The sequence below is a fragment of the Chlamydomonas reinhardtii genome, chromosome 9 (genome assembly GCF_000002595.2).
Source record: "Chlamydomonas reinhardtii strain CC-503 cw92 mt+ chromosome 9, whole genome shotgun sequence".
NCBI classification, from domain to species: Eukaryota; Viridiplantae; Chlorophyta; class Chlorophyceae; order Chlamydomonadales; family Chlamydomonadaceae; genus Chlamydomonas; species Chlamydomonas reinhardtii.
Window position 1 is genome coordinate 3,858,093 of NC_057012.1, and position 19,688 is coordinate 3,877,780.

The window sequence follows — 19,688 nt, forward strand, 5'->3', positions numbered from 1 at the left end:
GATGCGTGGCAGCCAGCACAGGCCTTTCGGGTCTATAAGAAGCTGGCCAGTACGTAACCGGATGCGGTAATGAAGTGTATGCATGCAGGCAAGATAGTGGTCGGGTTGCATGGCGGTGATATACAGGCAGGCGGGATGAGGGGTGCAGGCGGGGAAAGGGCCGCGCCTGGGTGGCCCGCCGCAAGCCTCATACCGGGCTGCTCATATGTGGCTCGCGACACGCGCTCTGGCACCTTACCCCGCGCTCTTCGGGACTGCATGGCGCTGCAGAACTCCCAGCGTATTCATTTCACAGTGTGCGCAGGAGCTCGCGAGATGGTTGAGCTCGTGTCCAGGAGTCGCAGAAAGATGGATGGGGATTCGTCGGGACTCACACGGTGCATCAAACGTATACGCTCAGTTCTGATACATATAGATATCGGCGACGAACAGATTTGGTATGTATTGCCGCAAGCGCGAGCGATGGTCCGCCCGCGACACCATGTTGCCTATCATTCGGTGGCAAGAGCCGAGTCAACGGCATGCTTAACAACTGAATTCTTGTAAACCGAAATGAGCACGCGCATTTAGACGGAACTTACGCCTGGTAGCCTAGAAAACCAAGATGTCCCACTATGGCGGGGGCTACCGTGGGGACCGCGGCGGGGACCGCGGCGGGGATCGCAGCGCGGACCAACGCAACAACTATAGACCAGAGCCTGAGCAGGGCTATGGCTACCCGCCCATGAGGGTGAGTTCTCTGCCGCCACATTTCCTTGCTAAGTGCTCATTTTTTGAGCAACCGCTCTTGCACACCACTCGCAGGATGAAGTTTGGCCCGCTGCTGGAGGCGGAGGCCGCATGGACCGTGGAAGGCAAGTGCATAAGGAGGCCTTTGCCCGCCCATTGTGATCCTCGCTGCTGTCTCTGAACCACATCGCTCGTCCGGCCTGGCGCAGGGAGCGGTTCGATGACCGGGACCGTGGGCGGGAGGCCGGCAGGCGGGAGCGCAGCCGCGACCGGGCAGAGCGCGAGCCGCGTCGCCGCTCACGCAGTCGCAGTCGCTCGGGCTCCCCGCCGGTGAAGCAGGGCCGGCGACGGCCCACGCTGTTCGACGTGCTGCCCGCCGGCATGGCGCCGGGCGCTCCACCGCCGCCCGCGGTGCTGCCGGGGGCGCAGCCCAACCTAGCCGCGGCAGCCGCGTTTGCGGCGCCCCCGCCGTCCATAGGTGCGTGGGGTCACAGGGTGGTTGCTTGACGCGCACGGCGCAGCAGCCGCGCATGGTCATGGCCTCATGGGGCGTGTGTGGAAGGGCTGTTGTAACTTGGGTGCTGCTCAGCGGCGCTAATAGCTGTGGCGCCTTGCAGCTGCCGGCACGTGTGACGCACTGTGGGGTGGCTGAAGCTGCGGGGCTGGCCGTGGCCGCGGTCGTGGGACTGGACAGCGCGAGGGGGTTACATTCATGATTAATTAAGAAGTGAAGTCGTAGGCAGGTACAGTTGCAGCGTAGACGCGTTGTTACCGATGTCCGTGAAGTCCAGCGGCCAGCTCCAGCGCGTAGACCCGCCGAAAGCTGCTGCTGCTGCTCTCCCATTTTGTCTAACGACTATTCTAAGTAGATTGAGCGCGAGGGGGAGGGGCTGGAAGAGGTGGCTGGGTGGGGTGACATCGGTGGGGGGGGCACGGGCTGCAGCGGCAGAGCATCAACAGGGCTCATGCTGGGACGGTGTGGAGGTGCGCGTTTGCGCTAGGCCTGGCGGAAAGCAGTCGCGCGCACGCGGAAGGAGCGGTGGCGTTGCCAGGGGCAGTGTGTTGCGCATCAGGCGCATCCGTATTGGGTGGCAGCTGCGTAGCACCAGACGCAGCTGTGCGGCACAAGGTCCCGGGCAGTGGGCGCGCCGGGTCCAAACAGGGTACGGCAGACGAACCACAGCCATGGCGGCCACAAGGCTGTTCCGCCCTGCGCAAGCGCTGCGCCCCAACTCTGGCCCTGCCCGTCCAATCCCCAAGCTCCGCACCATCCCACCCACTCACCTGCTCACCTACCCACAACCACACACTCCCGTACACAGGCCTGGCGCCGCCGGCGGTGGCCGGCTTCGGCGCGCCTCCTGGCGGCCCTCCGGCTGTGAGCCAGCAGGCGACGCGGCACGCCCGGCGCATCTACGTGGGCGGCCTGCCGCCCACCGCCACGGAGCAGTCCATCAGCAGCTTCTTCAGCCACGCGCTGGCGGCCATTGGGGGGAACACGGCGGGGCCAGGTGCGGCGGGGGCGGCGGCCGGCGGGGGGACACGGTGGGACAGGAGTGGCAGGGCACAGGACTGCAGGGGCACAGGATTGAGGGGGGACAGGAGTGGCGGTCGGGGTTGGCGGGCGGGGAGAGGGGGCGAGGGCCTGAGCCTGGAATGTGGGAGAGCAGGCTGGGTGCGGTAGGGGGAGGAAGCTTGGTGGGGAGGAGAAGGCTGGGAGGGGAGAGGAGGGGCGGGGAAGGGGCGTGTGTCGGGTGTCAGCATGTTGGCGTGGCCGGAGTAGGAATGGCAAGGGCGCAAGGCACATGGGGGAACGCAGACTGGTCAGACATGGGATGACGACAGGGGGTAATGGACAGTGGCAGCGTCTCTTTGTGAAAGCCCTGTGATGGAATTCCCGTGGCTGCTACGCGGCTGCTTGCTGCTGTTGCGCCGCAGGTAACGCGGTGGTCAACGTTTACATCAACCGCGAAAAGAACTTCGCGTTCGTGGAGCTGCGCACAGGTGAGGGCGCGTGAAATGGAGAGCGGCAGCAGGGTTTTTGAGCGTTTTAGGGGATTGCAAGTTGTGAGAGCCAGCGCCGGAGCAACGCATGGCGGTAAGGCGCCGGCAGGCGTCGGGCACGGCCATCGCCAGCATTTTACCCTGCCCCTGTCCTCGGCCCCACACGCTGCACCGCGCCGCGCCCCTCGCAGTGGAGGAGACGTCCAACAGCATGGCCCTGGACGGCATAATGTTTGAGGGCGTGTCGGTGCGCGTGCGCCGCCCCAACGACTACAACCCTGCGGCGGCGGTCAGCCTGGGCCCCTCCACGCCCAACCCCGCGCTCAACCTGGCAGCTATCGGCCTGTCCAACAGCAACCTGGGCGGCGGCGGCGGAGGAGGGGGTGGCGGAGGCGGCAAGGTGCGGGTGGAAGGGGAGGAGGGCAGAGGATGCGACAGGACGCGGGGCCGCGGTTGGGGTTGCAACGGAAAGCGGTGGTGGTGGAGCGGCGTGAGAATGAAGCTGACGGGGTGGAGGAACCATAGTCTTTGTCGATCCGCCTCCACATGCGCCGCGGCACATTATGGCCATCGCCACACTGGCCATGCCTGGAGCCCCTCTTACCCCTCCCGCCCCTGTTCGCGTGCCTGCCCTCCCTGCCCCCACAGAGCAACCCCAACGACAACCCCGACCGCATCTTCGTGGGCGGCCTGCCCTACTACCTGACTGAGGATCAATGCCGGGAGCTTCTGGGCAGCTTCGGGGCCATCAAGAGCTTTGACCTGGTCAAGGACAGGGACACCGGGAACAGCAAGGGGTGAGACCGTGAGGGCAGGCAGCAGAGCAGGGCGCAGGCGGGGCGGAGAGGGGCGGCAGGGGGCCAGCTTCACGACATAGCAGTGCAGTCCACTCCCGAGTGCAGCGGCAACCCGGCGACCCGACCCAGTAACCCTATGCTGCGATCCAACCCTGCCCGTGCCCTGCCTCCGATGCTGTCCGCAGCTACGGGTTCGTGGTGTACCAGGACACGTCCGTCACCGACATCGCGTGTGCGGGGCTCAACGGACTCAAGATGGGAGACCGCACACTCACAGTGCGCCGCGCCACTGAGGTGAGTGGGCGGGCGGGCGGACGAGGCAGGGCGGGCGCGTGGGGCACGAGGGGGCTGGGGGCGCTGTTGGGGCACTCCAGGTGGGTGGGTGTCGGGTATTGGGCGGCCACGCGCCAGAGGTTGTGCAGGCGGCGGCGGCGTGCGACGAGCGGGCGATGTAAAGCGTTGAATAACAAGGGCGCAACCTGGGCGAAACATCAAGTCGCACCGCATTTAGCGGGCCGCCTTGCGCCCGCCTTCCCTACGGCATAATCTCGTCCGTTGCTCACGACCACGATTAACACCTTCCCCTTCAGGGCGCGCCGGGCGGCGGCGCGGCGCCCGCCATGGGCCCTGCCGGCCTTGGCGGCCTTGCTGGCCTGGGCGGGCTGAACCCGCTGGCGGGTGTGGGCGGCGTGGTGGTGAACCCGCTGGGCCTGGCCACCGCCACCCGCATCGTGGTGCTTACGGACGCGGTGGGTGGGGAGGGAGGGGCAGGGTGGGGCATGGGGGTTTGGGCGTGGGCTGGGCGATTATGGGTTGGGGGACTACCGCAGCCTCAATACCGGGGGCTTGGAGCGCGAGCGCGCTTTGCTGCGCACAAGTTTGAGCCTGCGCGCCCGGGCTGCCCAGCGGCCGCCTGCACCGCGCCGACCCCCTCGCCCCCTGCGCCTTCTGCTGACGGGTCATGCCTGGTCTGCCCGCCGCTGTGTGTGCTCAGGTGTCTGCTGAGGAGATCATTGACGACCAGGAGTACCAGGACATCCTGGAGGTGAGGGGAGGGAGCGAGGGATGGAGGGAGGGAGCGAGGGAGGGAGGGAGGGGGAGGCTGGGGAGGCCAAGACCGGGGAGATGGCCGGCCGGGTTAACAAGGACACTGTATTGTGTGTGCACGTGCGGTAGCTGATGGAGAGCTGTGGTGGCTTGGAGCAAGGACGCAGAGCGGGGACGAAGGCGGGAGGGGTTGTAATGGGGCTGAAGAAAGGTGCCGGACAAGTCTCATGCGCCCCCGTACATCCTTTGACCTTCTCTCCGCCCCGCCCCCGCCCGCCCGCCTGCCCGCCCCCAGGACATGAAGGACGAGGCCTCCCGCCACGGGCTGTGCAACAACGTGCTCATCCCCCGCCCCACTGCCGACAACCCCACCCCGGCCGGCATGTGCAAGGTGAGCACCGGGCGGCACCGGCCTTCTGCCTGCCTTGTCACCACATTCACTGCATCGGAATCACGTGCCCTTTAGGCATGCCCCGTGGACCTGCATCCAGCCCAGGCTCTCTCGCTCCCTCCCTTTTCCGCATCTAGCCCCCAACCGCACCTCTCGCACCCTCGCCACACGCTTTCCCGGCCCCATGCCCCCGCCCCTCCCCGCCTCCCCCTTGCAGGTGATTATGGAGTTCAACGACGTGAACGGCGCTATGAAGGCGCGCAACGCCATGCACGGCCGCAAGTTCGCGGGCCGCGTGGTCAACGCCACCTACCTCACGGAGGCAGCCTACTTCGGCGGCCGTTACGACGAGCTGGCGGCGTAACGGATTTGGGTGGTGGAAGCTGTTGGCGGTTAGCGGTTGATCGGATGGACAGGCGGCGTTGATTTGAGGAGGGGGCTGTGGGGCGTGGACAAGCAGGAGGAGCTGCTGGTGGTGGTGTTATCCTCAGGGAGCGGGGGCGGAGGCGTGGGGCAGGTGGCGTGGGCGTGTGTGGCCACAGGTTGGGGCTGCGCGCGGACGGCCACAGAATGCACACAAAGCTCGGATGCGGGTTCGTGGCCGGCGTAAACTGACACACGATGGAGGCTCAGGAAGCCAGGCTGATGGCGCTGGGGTCTCCTGACTTGCGGAGGCCGGGATGGTGCGTGACAAGCACGTTGCATCACTGGCGACAAGTGGGGCTGGCTACGGGCCGAGGGCGTGAGAGTGCATCCAAGAGTGCACATGGGGATTGTAGCCTTGAGCCCTCAATGATGATGGCCCTGAGACCTGTGTGGAGACTGGCACACGTGGGCCGATGAACGAAGGGCACAGACCGCTGGAGCTGCGGCGGTTGGCGGCCGCTCCGGCCTGTTCCCACTTCACAGTGCAGTTTGCGAGCGGGCGAATCCAACCGAAGCTGGAACCTGCGGTTGCTTGGGGCCCACCACGAATACGGCGTGTTAGAACAACTTTTTGCTTCCAAGCTGTTGCGCTTTGGGTACTTTGGTGCTCCTTGAATGTGGGGCGAGCGAAAACAGCTGTCCAGTTTCATGCAACGGTTGATTGTTCCCTATTGTTCGCGAGTATAAGAGCCGGTTAAAATGCTGGGGCGGGACAGCATAGCCTTGTGCTTTAATGTATACCCTGTCTAGCCTATTGATACTCACATCCTGGACTGGGTAGGCGACTAGTGATCGCTCCCGCATAAATGCTTCACGTGCGTCCTTCGCTAGGCTCAGCGCGCAGCAGTATCGGCGGTCCTTCTTCAGTGGCACTGTGCAGGCCATCTAACTCGCGTAGCCGACTGGTTTGTCGCGCGTTCGATACCTCCAGCGGGGTACCTCCCTCCATGGGCCTGCAAGCCCCCGCCAAGGCGACGCCAGGCCAGACGCTGCGTGGCCATGGCGCGAACGGCTGGAAAGGTAAGGGCTCGTGAAGGATGTTGCTGACGACTTACGAATTGAAGCTGTCGTCCCCTGCCGTTGGCTGGGCCGTGTCGGGCCTTCCTGCCGGCTTCCGTGGTCCGGTCGGTCATCTGGCGGCCTGCAGAAACTTGCGACGACCCCCGAGCCTCCACCGCCCCTTTCCGAACCTTCCCTATCCAACTCCTACGCGCGCCCCGCAGACGCTGGCTGGGATTACAAACAGCCCAAGGAGCTCTCGCCGCAGCTGCGTGAGCTGCTAATGCACTACGGCCAGCTGTCGCAGGTGTGTGTTCCGTTTCTTAGAAGGGGACGCCTTTGCGCAAAGGGTGCGCCCCCCTGCTTGCGCACGGCGCCCACCCACCCGCCCCTGTAGGGCTTCTACTAACCGTCCTCATGAGCACCTGCCCTAGCTTACCCCTTTCCCCCTCTCCTACCCCGTGTGCCCGCACGTGTGCCGTGCCGTACGACAGGCCACATACGACAACCTGGGCCTGAACCCCTGCGACGCCGCCACCTGGGGTTACACCACCACCAAGCCCGGCACCAGCCTCATCGACTACCTTACCGCCGATTACCCGCTGGACCCTGAGGCCCGCGTCACCAGCAAGGCGCCGGGCACCGGCGACGTGTGAGTGCCCGAGTTACTGCCCGAGTGGTGCCGAACGGCGTGTGTTTCACTGTTCAGGACTCATGGCGCATCTGGGCGTGCACGCCGACTGCGGTCTTGTGTGCATGCACACGTGACGGGTGTTGGGGAGTGACACAACTTAGGCACAGGGTACCAACGCCCACATATATACACACACACACACACACACACACACACACACACACACGACACATACACATACACGCCTCTAATATATACACGCACGCGCGCATTTTCCAGGGCCTTCAACCACCCTTTGCATGTGTGCACCACTCCTCACAGGTACCACCTGCCCCTGAGCGACCGCCTTAGCCCCGTCATCTATGCCCAGGCCGGTGGCGATGACCCCGACGCCGCAGTGGCTGCGGTCACCGCCGGCGCAGGCAGCGTGGCGGGCGTGACGGCGCACTCCGCCACCATGGCCCGCAGCGTCAAGAGCCCCTGGGGCCTGCTCGACGGCGGCGTAGACGGCGTGTTCGGCTTCCTGGCCGGCATCCCCACCGCCATCATTGGCGGCGCACGCCCGCTGTTCAAGCAGGTACTTAGCCAGGGGCGCATCCAGCTAGGGCAACTGTCTTGCTCCTGACAGCCTGATACCGGGCTCGCTGGCCTCGCAGCTCCTGGCAGGTACGCCGCACCCCTAGGCCACGGCTTGCTCCCGGCCCCCGCACGCCCACTGCGCAGAACCCTGCCACCGGCCGCGGCACCGTGCCCCGGCCCGCCTTCATGGGCTATGTCGCCATCTCGCCCTCCGCCGGCGCCGGCTCGGGCGGCGAGGTCGATGTGGCGTTTGTGTGGCGAGGCACCATCTTCAAGGAGGAGTGGGCGGCCAACTTCGGAGCGGACCAGCTGGTGGGTGGTGGGTGGTGTGGGAGATGGGTGTGCAGCACACACGCGCGTGCTAGCATGCGCAGCAGCTTGCACGCAGGAGGTGCATGACCCCGATATCACCGTACCGTCATACATCCGGAGCCGGCCCGTAGTGCGGCGCGCGCTCCCTGCTTCCTACCCCTCTGCCTGCACCCACGTACAGGTCCGCTGGGGCGACATGAGCGCGGACGGGCACGCGCTGCCCTGGCAGGTGGGCGTGCACCGCGGCTTCCAGGACCTCTACCTGCGCGCCGCGCCGCAGCCCGACGCCAAGACCATGACCGGCGCGCCGCCGGAGGGCGCCAAGTCCGTCGCGCCCCGCGAGGTGCGTGCTGCGCGCGAGCGTCGCATGATGCGCGTGCTGCGGCTGTGCAGTGTCGCTGCCTGTGTGCGCGCCTGCGTGCGTGAGAAGCGCAGCTCCTGCTCCTGCCCCCGGCTCCACCCCACACCGGTCTTGCTCACCTACGTACTTGGTGCACTGGCGCATGCGCCGCAGGTGGTTCACAACTGGATCGTGGAGCTGTGCCGCAACCACAACGTCACCACCATCAGCACCACCGGGCACTCCCTGGGCGCCGCGCTCAGCACTGTGTCGGCGTTTGACATCGGCGAGGAGGTGGAGCGGCTGTGGGCGCCCGCCAACGAGAAGGAACGCGCGGGCTGGAAGACCACCGCCAAGCCTACCGTGACCGCCTTCGCGTTCGCGCCGCCGCGCGTTGGCAACTGGTGCGTGTGTGTGTGTGTGTGTGTGTGTGTGTGTGTGTGTGTGTGTGTGTGTGTGTGTGTGTGTGTGTGTGTGTGTGCGCGCGCGCAGCGCGTTACTGCGATTCCGCGAGGCCGTCTACTGCTTGCTCGCGCAAACCACTCTCTCAGACAAAACGTTGTCACTTCGGCCATTGCTCTACGATGGTAGTGGCCTTGGAGCGCAGTGTCGGCTACAATGACGTGCATGAATGCTTGTTATGTTTGCTGCCGGTGCACAGGAACTTCGTGCGCACCTTTAGGGACAAGTACAACGTCCGGCAGCTGCGCATATGCAACGTTCACGACTTCGTCCCCAAGGTCCCGGGTGCGTGCCTGCACGTCTGGCGTCGCAAGCTTGGGCGCGCTTGCGGTTGTCGGGTCACGCACACTAGCCAGCCAGCATTCCTCACAACACGACAGCGTCGCAAAAAACCTCACTGACCCTGCCCTTTACAATCCTTTCTTCAATCCTTCGTCCCTCCCTCTGCCACTGCTCCGCTCCCCGTGCTTGCAGGCGGCTGGGTGCAACTGCTGACCACCCTCCTCGCCAAAGTGGGCATTGACGTGTACTCGGACATGGACTCCGCGGCCGCGCGCGCCTTCGCTGGCTTCTACACCTGGGTCAGCGCCGCCACCGCACTCCTCTGGCGCAGCCGCTGGGGCTACTTCCACGCCGGAACCATTCTGGAGGTAGGAAGCGAGGGGCCAGAGGCAAGGGGGTAGGGGAACTGGGGAGATGGGAGCAAGACGGCGCGGGCGGCGCGGGGGCACCGGCAGCGGCTGGGGCAGTGACGACACTGCTTAACGTATGCCGTGTGCTCCCCGCCGTAGCGGCACGCCCACGCGTGCAATCGCGAGAGCCTTTGGCCCATGGCATGCGTGAACGTGTGCTACTCGCAGCCACAGCACAACACGCATGTGCGTGTGTGTGTGTTTGTACACGTGTGCAGGTGGACTCCAACTCCGACCCCGCCTTCCAAAAGGTGGGCACCACGCCGCTCAGCGGCTTCATGCAGCTGCCGTCCGGCAAGCACCACAACCTGGAGGTGCGTGTGTACGCGTGTGTTTGTGCATGTGTGTATGTGTGTGTGCATGTGTGTACGTGCGTATGCGTGTTTGAGAATGTCAACGGAAAGGGTGCATGCGTGCGTGCGTGCGTGCGTGCGTGCGTGCGTGCGTGCGTGGGGGCGTGCGCAGGGGTACCGGTGCAGGCACAAGGTACGTAGGAGAGCGGAACTGGGTACGGCTCCCAGCGGCACGTGCCCGTGCTTCGCACCTGCTTTGCGCGTGCCTTCTCCCAATATCAACCCTCACGTGCACATTCCAACCCATCCACACGTCCACAGCCAAGTATGCCAAACCTCCGTATGTACACCAACAGCCAACCCCCACCGCTGTCCGTCACTCGACTGCCCCTCCCCCTCAGGTGTACCTGTACCTGCTGTCGCTCAAGGGCGTCAAGACCGACACCACCACCCGCAACAAGCTGTTTCTGAACAAGGGCGACGACATCCTGAACGACACCAAGACCTACACGGCCGATTGGTGGCGTGCGCCTGCCGACCGCCACTACCGGCTGCGGCCGCAGGACGGGCGCTGGGAGCACTACTAAGATTGTGATTGTAACGGTGTTGTTGTGGTGGTGATTGGTGTTGTGGTGATATATTTGGTGAGTTGAAGGGTTAGGGTGGCAGGGTAGGGGATCTGCTTCCAAGGCGCTGAAGCACTGGTGCTCGTGCACGTGTGTGGAGACGTGCAGGTGCAAGCGGCGAGGGCACGCAGGTGTGCAGGTACCTGTGATTTGGGGGCTGATGGACTCAGCGGCCCGTGGGGAGCGTGCGGTGCGCTGTGGGTTATGATGGTGGGCACCCTGCAGCCTGCTGCTCCTGCGCCGCATGTGGCGTGTCAGTTGGCGTGTCATGGTTGAGTAAGGTCAAATGTGTGGACCTGCTACAACATGTGCGTGTGTATGTTTGTACATATGCTGCAGCACAGTTGCGTATACCGTATGTGCGATAGTGTATCGTTGGTGTTGAAGTGATCAACGGCCTGAGAGAGATATGGCCGTCATGAACCGGCGCCGAGCGACCTTACCGAGCTGACTCGGCAGTGGCAGACAGGGGTGCGCACCGCTGGTGGCAGTCGCTATGCACCTACGGGGTTGACCCGTGGAGGAATGGGCGGGCGGGCATTGGGGCATGTACATACCAGGGGTATCATAATTGCAATGTTGCACAGGTAATAATAGGTTACGAAAGGGGGGTACCCCTGCGTAAATCAACACTTGCGCTTTGCTCGAAGACGGCTTGAGTTGTGAGGTGTGCAGGGGTAAAGGCTTTGCAGGAAGCACGGTATGTATGCGAATTGCAAAACAGAAACAGAACAGTACGGGATGCATTAAGATATGAATGCGGATGTTACAGAGGGGACAGTCCCAGCACCCGAAGACGCCGAGCCATCACATGCTATCAGGGCCCAACTTGACTCCATTAAGATATGAGGGGACAATCTCAGTGTGCAAGCACGATATGTCGGTATGCAGCTGAGTTGGGAAACTACAAGATGTCAAGAGGCTTGCACGACCCGGTAGAACTGCCAGGAAGGATTTGGCATGCTTTAGGTTCCGAGTAGCACAGCGGTGTGGGCCAGCGCAGCCAGGGGGGTACGTATGGTGAGCGGAGGCCAGAGGCGGGTTGACCCTGGTTGACCCATGCACGGGTTGGATTCCCGCCTCTTTTGGGGGTAACAGGCGCGCCATTTACTAGCGCTATGAAGGAATAGTGCCTGGGGCGGGGGCTCAGCGCTATGCGCTCTGTGTGCGTGCTGCTGCCAGTTGCGGTCGCCTGGGAGGCTGGAGCAGGGGCACCCCTGGGCTGGAGCGCGGGAAGAAGGGGCCACACTGCCAAAGCAAGGGCCACAGGACGATTCCCTGTGCTCAACTGCTGATAGCCAACTGCAGCTCGTCCGCTCGACTGTAATTCAAAGAGTGCCTATGACTTAGCGATACATCACTGCTAGTTGGTGTCACCTGGCAAGCGCTGGACCCAGCAATAATGTCACAGGGGTTGTCAGAGAGCTCGTCGAGGTTTGAGCCATTGGGTGCTGCTATCACTTGAGATTAGGCCTGCAATAGTTTGAAGCACAAACGCTGGCATGGAGCTGCGACCAGGGCCTAGCGTCCGGATCGGAAAACGACTGGTCGGCCGGGAACTGGACGGAGCAAGCGAGTTCCGCCACTCCACGGCACCAAAACACATGAAGAATAGATATCAACACACTGTAAATGACTTTGCACAGGAAGCCAGCTAAGTGGTTGGTTGTCCGTTCGATTGACCCATGATGACGACCACTCGTCTGCTCGCGCTGACTTCTGCGGCTGCGGCGGCAGCCCCCGGGCCGGCTCATACTACCCTGCCTCAGCCCATACTACCCTGCCTATGCGAAAAGTAACGGTGCTGATTGGGCAAGGGAAACAATCAGGGGAAGCACGGCGGGTGGGTTGGGGTGTTGGAAGGGCGGGGGAAGAGGGCGCGGGAGAGGGTCGACTCCAACTTGCCCTGAACTAATTGTGGGGACCGGTCGGGCGCACAGATGGCATGTGGCACGCAACACTGTGACAGGCCTTGTGCTTTTGAACTATGCACTGGGATGTGCCGCACAGGACCTGCAGGGAGGCACTGGCAAAGAAGCGTCCGACCCCCGCTGTGCGTGCCACAGTGTGCCACCCACTGGCGCTGGTGTGGTGGATGCGCTCGAGGAGAACTTTGACGGCCACAACATGTGAGCCGAAACGGCACGGTGCTGATTGGGCAGGGGAAACAAATGAGGGGAGCACGGCGGGTAGGTTGGGGGAAGCATGGAAGGTGGGTCTTGCGGGGGGTATTGTTGTGGTGACACAGGTGACGAGCGGTCATCGAGGTCAATCGAACCGATAACGAACCAATGGCTGGACTCGTATGCAGAAACGTATATAGTGTATCGAGACCTAATCCTCATGTGTTTTGGTGCTGTGGAGTGGGACTTCCTTGCTCCGTCCGGGTCCAGTGCTCGCTGTCGTTTTCTGACAACAGTACCCCAGTGTATTCGCTACAATAACTCTACACAGAACAAGACAATCCTAAGCGACAGCTCCCGATTGCCAAGTTACTTGTAACCAGGTTCCACCTCACCTCCACCTGCCCCGCATTCTCACCCTACCCCCTACGGCAAGAGGTTTCAGTGTTTTTGAGCTCTGCTGAGGGCCTCTCGTAGTGATGGCAGACTAAGATTGGGGGCCTTGCTTACGCCCAAGTTGGCGCAAGTTGGCGCGCTCGCTACATTTGGGGCCGGTTATGTGTAGCAGCACCACAAGTGAAAGACATGAAAGGGCGGCAAAGAAAACAACGAGTGCCGCTGAGCAGCGTGCTGCTTACTGTAATGCTCTGCTCAATAGTTCAGCCCGGGCGAACAGAGACCACGGCGTCTTCACATGATGCATCATATGCTGGTGGGTCTACTCTTGCTGGCTGTCGCTTTGTCGTCGACTTGCGTACTTGACTCTTAGGTCCCAAGCGGACCCCTTCGTCTCCCGGGTTGTCGGAATTTGCTGGTTCGTCAGGCAGCACGCGTCTGGTTCAACATGTACACTCATGTGGGCGCAATAATCAAGGAATGCAGTGGCAGCTTGACTGGGTAGCATGTGGATGGAAGGGACGTTCGCGGCACAGTCCCTCACACGTTCGCCTTTGCCGCACGATCATGGCCCGTAGCAATGCCCGTAACAAACCGCTTGGGTCATGATTTCGGGCGAAGAAGGGCACGCCTTCGCCGGAGGTTTGGCGGGTTCTCTCCCAGCAGCGGCGTGAAGTAACCTAACCCCGACCTGTGTTCGCGTTCGGGCCCGCACGCCTCTCACCTCTATCGCCCTTCGTCACTTGCATTTCACACCGTTCCTTCAGACTTGCCAGTTGTGGCGGACGATTCGCCCTGCTTCACCTTCTCCACCGACTCCCCAGCGCCGCTGCTGCTCGCGCCGGGACGTGGCGGGGGCTTCGCCACGCTCCGCTCCGCAGGAGGCACGGGCGCTGACGGCAACGCCGCAGTCCTCATCGACCTCACCCTCACGTCACCCAGACTCAACCTGGCACACGCGCCCCTAGCAGGCGCCACAGAGGGCGGCCACCGCACGCTTCCGCCCACACACGCGGGCAGCAACGTGCGTGCACGGCTGCTCACGCGCATGCCTAGCACCTGCGCCCACGTCGCGGACGCCGGCGCGGCGCGCGTGAGCGCCGGACTGGCCGCCGGCTGCTCTGAGCGGCGGCTGCGGCTGTCGCTGCCTGTGCCGCCGCACCTGTTCAGCTGCGGCCCGGGCGCCATGGCCTTCAGCCGCGTGTTCTTCCTGGTGCTGGAGCTGGACGCGGTGGAGCAGGTAGGTGCGGGCAGGGGGGGTGGGCGAGCGACGAGGGCGGGGAAGGGAAGGGCGGCGTGGAAGGGCAGCGAGGGAGGCAGGGAGATGAGGGCCGCAATAATCACTGTGTGCTACCCGATGGCGGCGCTTGCCGTCGTGTCAACTGATCCCTGTCCTCCTTCCATGTCACTACAGGCCTGCCACACAGCCGCGCCCTCCCGCCCGGTGTACGCCGGCCCACTCGACAACGCTCTGGCTGGAGAGGGCGGCGCCGCCGGCTGCTCCTTCATCGTCCTCACCGCCACTTGCGACCCAGACACCTGCCCCTCGGACCCCACTGGCACCGCTACGACCTCCTCGTCCACGGCCTCCTCGTCTCCCACCTCCTCTGCGCCCATGCCGACATCTACCTCCACCGCGCTGCCAAGCCCCTTCTCCGCCGCCGCCGTCGCCACCGCCACCTCCTCGTCCACGGCCGCGGCGCGGCACCTGGCCGCCGTGTCTGCGGCGGCCACTGCCGCGGGCGTGGACCGGCCCACCGCAGCGCTGAGCGACCTTGCCGATGGACCCGTTGCTGACGCGGCGGCGGCCGCAGCGGTGGCGCGCGGCGCCGCCGCCGTCCGCAGTGGCGGCGCCCTGTTGCTGCTGGCGGTGGCAGTGCTGAGCGGCATGTTCATCATGCGGCGAGTGAAGCAGCAGAGCCGCAGCCGCAGCGCAGCCACGCAGTCTAAGGAAGGCGAGGCCGCAGCATCATCCACGACAACGGCCAAGGCAGACGGCGTGACGGGCACTGCTGGCGCAAGCCTGATGCCGACGTTATCCGATGACATGGACGCGGTGTCGTCCTGCGGCTCCGCTCCGACCTCCTCCGACGCCGCCACAAGCACCGACGGCAGCAGCGTCACCGCCGGCGACGCCGCCAGCAGCACAGCGGACAGCGCGCCGCTGCCGCCCAAGATCCGCAGCTGCGGCTCTGCGGGCATGCTAGGGCTGGCGCCGCCACCACTGCCGCCCGCTCCCTGGGCCCGCCGCTGCAGCCTGCCCGGCGACGCCTGCAGCTACAGCCACAGCGCCCGCCTGCCCGGCGCCCGCTCGCAGCCGCTGCCGCCAGCCGCCTTCAGTGCGGACACGTCACGCAGCAGCGGCGCCGGCGCGACCATTGGCAGGCCGCCGGCACCACCCCAATTCGGCTACGCACCGCCCACGCACCACGGCTCGGCCAGCGGCGCTCTGCCGCCCCCGCCCATCATGCCGCTGCAGCCTTTCAGCAGCTGCGTCAGCTGCAGCGGTGTCGGCGCCGGTCCCCGCTCCTCATGCCGCCGTAGCAGCGACCCCGGCGTCGCCATTGCAGGATCGATAGCGGCGCAGCAGCGGCGGCAGGGACGGACAGGCGCGGGCGCGGCGGGCACCTCCTCCTCCGGCGGTGGGGCGCTCCCGCCGCCGCCGATGCTGCAGTCCGGCCCGCCCTCCGTCCGCTTGTCCGGTAGCGGCGCGCTCCCACCGCCGCCGCTGCACCACTATGTGTTGCCCCCGCTCAGCGCGCCCGGGCTTGTGCCGATGGGCAGCGGCAGTGCCAGCGGCAGCGCCCGTACCCGTGGCGGCGTTTCTTACTCCGTGCCTGGTTATGGGGGTACGGTGTATGTGGCAGGCGGCGGTGTGCATGGCCGCCGCATGAGCATCAGCAGCGGCCTGGGTGTGGTGTTTGAGGAGCAGGGCTCGCCTCGCCACGCCTACACCTGCGCCGCATCTGGCAGCGCCAAGGTTTCCGCGAGCAGCAGCGGCGTCGTAGCAGCACCCAGCGCGTCTTCCCTCGCCCCCGCCGGAGGACGCCGCGCCCATTACACCAACTCTGCGTCCGGCGCGCCGCCGGTCGCTCGTACCGCCACTCCCGGGACGTTGACGCCTGCCGCCACTTCTGGAGCCAAGGTCGTCGTCGCCGCCGCTCGCACGATGTCGCCTGTTCACAGCGACGCCTGCAGCAGCAGTGAGTCCGAGAGCGAGGACGACGAGGCATCTGTGCTCCCGGCGAGCCTGGGCAGTGCCGACCGGCACTGGCACACGGCGCCCCTGCTGCCGCTGCCGCGGCGCCTGGATAACAACTGCCGCGACAGCCCCTTTGCTGACGTGGCAGGTGCTGCGTTCTCCGGCTTCCCCGTCCTCAGCAGTCCTGGCAGCGCCAACTCGAGCAGCGTTGTGTCCGGCGACGCCAGCCACGATGGCGACAACGACCCCGCCACTTGCGTCGCCTCGGCCCGGCGCTCGCTCCTGTGCCGCTCCAAGAGCACTCGGCGTTAAGGCAGTAGAGCAGGACGTGGTGAAGGAGATAGTCGATCAGAGTGAATGGGTGTCGAGCGTGCCTGATGGAAGTGCGCTGATCCCGTCGAATTCCAGCAATATCATTGCGTTTGCTTCCATGGGATGCGTTAAGCGCTCGTATCCACGTTACCACACAGAACTGCTGAGTAATGCTGGGAGAATGTTTCTCCTGTTTGGGCACTGGAGGAGGGCAAGCAGCCCGCAGTCGGGGCTTGCAGCCGAGCCTGGCACGCGCACGGCGCAGTGCCGGCCGACATGGGAATAGGCACGCACGTGAAGACAAGCATTTCTACACGGACTCTACCACAGGGGTCATGGGTACCGTGATAACGGGGGCCATACCCATTTTCCAGTGCGTGCAGTGGTCCGGCTGCGCCCGGGGCAGCCACGAACAGGCAAGAAGTTGGAGGGAGCGATCATGGGAACAGATCATAGGAAGGGAATACGGTAGATACAAGGCGCAAACTAAAAGAGTTGTTGCGTTTGCTAGCAGCAAGCCTCCCCGTACCGCATGCTGTTCCCGTGTGTGCGCGGCACCAGCGTACATGGCGCAACTGGTCAAGCGCGTAGACGGCGGAATCCTGCGGGTGGTGGCGAACACTAGTTAGGGTAAGACCAGTGCAGCCATTGTGTCCTTCTTATAAAGGACTGGGACATGGGACTCTGTGTACATAGGCTGAACCTGGCTGGACTTCGGCATGATGGTTCGAGGAGTGAGGAGCACACGCCGTCGTGTGCTCCTGCGCTTTTGGTTGTAAGAGGCCAGATAGGACTGGATAGGATGACATGTAGGATGTGGAATAGCTTTCGTGATGGTGTGGTTAACAGGTTATGCACACATACAAGACCCCCATACATGCATGACTAACGGATACGCATGTGGCACTGCGGACGTGCTTGCCCGTTCGCGTGTCTCAGTTTTCAGTAGCTTGCATTTTCACACCGTCATCTTAGTCCTTTTATCCTTTACCTCACGCGTTGTGTGCTGCATACCTGATTACCTGTACATGGATAGTTTGGGTACATTCTTATGATTCGCTTTGGTGAAGCCCGAAACATCATCGTCAAGCCACTTGTACGGCGCACGGCCTAGGTCGGAGGCAGTGGGTATCGGGGCACAGCCAGGACCAACCCCTGGCAAGGACCTGCGACCGCGCAGCCACGCATGTACCGGAACTTCATGGACACACCACTGTAGTCGACACAGGCATTAGCATTGTGTGTGAGCTGAGTAATCAGCAATGTGGGCGTGTTTGGAGGCATTGTTTGCAGTCGCGCAATGGTGTATTACACAGAGCGGTGATGCGACCGGCGTTCATTGTACTGCATGACGTATGGCAGTAGAGCACCTTACTCGGCTGCTCGTGCTGCATGCTGCATGCAAACCATTCAACCGACCTCACCTCGCGTGCAACCTGCCGCTGCGGTTGGCTGCCGAGCCGGCCAGCAGCATGCTGCCGTTGACACGTGAGTTACCACATTCAAAGTAACCATCGTCATTTTAGTGTATGTGCATGTTGCTGCGAGCATTGGTTGCAGTTGAATAAGACATGCATGGGCCATGCGCTTCTGGTACTGTGGTAGCTTTGTGGCTGGCATTAGGAGCAGGAGCATCTGAGGTGGTGGGACGATTCCTGGTGGCCTCGAGCCTAGAGGCCAGGCGGTGGGTTGTTCGGCAGATGCTGCGCCCTCAGCACTTGTACAGCATGTTTGGTCACGTCCTGTCAGTAACCGTTTTGCACGTGCTCGCATCGTGTCATGCCAAATAAAAGGCGGCGCGGTGCGGCTTGTTGTTGGAGTCTTCCGCCTGCGCTAGCAGGGACAGGTATATGAATCCCCTGTTTGTCATCACTCGTTTTGGCATGGGTTTAGTACGGTATTGACAGCTAGATAGTAGTGCATCAGGACAGCACAATGTTGACTGTTTCGTGGCAGGCGACGGTGTCTTGCAGGGGCTGGAAGGGGCTGGAGGCTTCTCTCCAGTGACCGGGACATGAGGTTGCTGCGATTCTGCGTCATGCTTGCGCTTATAGTGATCTACCTTATGTAACCTGAAATGCCTTCGCAATCGAGCCAATGACGGCCTGCCTCCCTTGTCTGATGGAGTTAGTCTCGCAGTCGAGTGTCTGTAGTCCCCAGTCTCTACAGTCTCGAGTCTCTGCAGCGTGTCGTCAGTGTCGGTATGGCTGATAGAGGTTACATGTGGGACGACAGCCGTGGACTAAGCCAGGGCCCCAAAAACGTACGAGACACGCACGCTCACCCGAGGAGAGATCCCCGAATGACCCCCATGCTCCTCGCCTCCGGAGAGGGGAGGAACCCCAGGCCCGGCTCACCGCAAACGCTAGCGCTGCTCACCTAAGCCGTGGGTCGGCGTCATAAGACTACCTCTTGCGAGTCCCTAAGCTGACAAGCTAGGGTGAGGCCGGTGGCGAGTCCGCTGTTGGCCCTACAAAGATAACCCCTCCAACATCATCTGACGCTAGGATTCAGCGCTCGTATCTTCCTTCGTTCGGAACGAAATTTGCCCAAAAAGGCCTCTGGCGGACGAATTTTCTTGATATTGACTTGGAATTTCGGCCAAAACGCACGGGATCTTGGGGGGTCTTTGGGCAAACAGACGAAGACATTTTTGGGATTTCGGCCACTTTTGGCCAAGGACAGGGGGTTCCAGCGGCTACTCCACGGCGAAACCTGTGTGGCATATGGTAAGAAGGCTCAAAGGGCTGTATCTATGGGTGTTGACGGCGGGAGACAGGGGTTTCCCTGGCGGGAGAGTGAGGTTGGGTCGGCAGGAAGCAGGGGAGGAGTGGGCGTGTCGTGTCGGTGTCGACATCGTGCGGGTCGGGGGCGGAGCCCCCGGAAAAATTTTGGGGGTGAACGAAGCGGCGGCAGCCTGTTTCGTCAACTAAACGAAGCCATTTTAAGGAATTCGGCCACTGACGCCGCCCCTGCCTTCGTAAGATACGAGCGCTGGCTAGGAATGGGTGCTGGTTCGGGACAAGGTCCCAGCGGCGCGGAGGCCGATATGGCATCGTCACGCCCAGCCAATGGGATTGGACGATGCGTGGATTTGGTGATGGCTTCTTGGCCTTAATCTTCATGTATAGATGCTGTCTGTATACACCTGGGGTTGGGACACTTGGCTGGCATTGGATTGGGGGACGGCGCCACGGGGTAAGCCACGGGTAAACGCGTGTCGATGATGATGAATGGGTGGTGGCCAAAGCACAGTAGGCTAACGTGTGCCACGTCGTCTTCTCACTTCATTATTCAGTATTACAGCAGGACCCGGTAGAACCT

General features: G+C 63.2%; 3 protein-coding genes across 3 annotated transcripts; all 3 read left to right on the forward strand.

Annotated features, from left to right (window-relative positions):
* Positions 1 to 520: 520 nt before the first annotated feature.
* CHLRE_09g391949v5 (uncharacterized protein) lies at positions 521 to 6,144 on the forward strand. Its single transcript, XM_043065615.1, has 12 exons — positions 521 to 730; positions 805 to 854; positions 939 to 1,207; positions 2,052 to 2,240; positions 2,668 to 2,733; positions 2,925 to 3,133; positions 3,382 to 3,530; positions 3,716 to 3,824; positions 4,121 to 4,279; positions 4,525 to 4,575; positions 4,873 to 4,968; positions 5,186 to 6,144. Exons 1-12 carry the CDS (start codon positions 605 to 607, stop codon positions 5,330 to 5,332), a joined length of 1,620 nt encoding a protein of 539 aa, XP_042921176.1. The 5' UTR covers positions 521 to 604; the 3' UTR covers positions 5,333 to 6,144.
* Positions 6,145 to 6,190: 46 nt separating this feature from the next.
* CHLRE_09g391986v5 (uncharacterized protein) lies at positions 6,191 to 12,672 on the forward strand. The gene is made up of 11 exons (XM_001694603.3): positions 6,191 to 6,414; positions 6,618 to 6,700; positions 6,888 to 7,045; positions 7,349 to 7,604; positions 7,751 to 7,918; positions 8,100 to 8,261; positions 8,433 to 8,662; positions 8,920 to 9,005; positions 9,195 to 9,370; positions 9,631 to 9,726; positions 10,107 to 12,672. Exons 1-11 carry the CDS (start codon positions 6,342 to 6,344, stop codon positions 10,290 to 10,292), a joined length of 1,674 nt encoding a protein of 557 aa, XP_001694655.1. The 5' UTR covers positions 6,191 to 6,341; the 3' UTR covers positions 10,293 to 12,672.
* A 108-nt stretch (positions 12,673 to 12,780) lies between these two features.
* CHLRE_09g392023v5 (uncharacterized protein) lies at positions 12,781 to 18,447 on the forward strand. Its single transcript, XM_001694604.3, has 3 exons — positions 12,781 to 13,166; positions 13,618 to 14,090; positions 14,265 to 18,447. Exons 1-3 carry the CDS (start codon positions 13,097 to 13,099, stop codon positions 16,362 to 16,364), a joined length of 2,643 nt encoding a protein of 880 aa, XP_001694656.2. The 5' UTR covers positions 12,781 to 13,096; the 3' UTR covers positions 16,365 to 18,447.
* Positions 18,448 to 19,688: the final 1,241 nt, after the last annotated feature.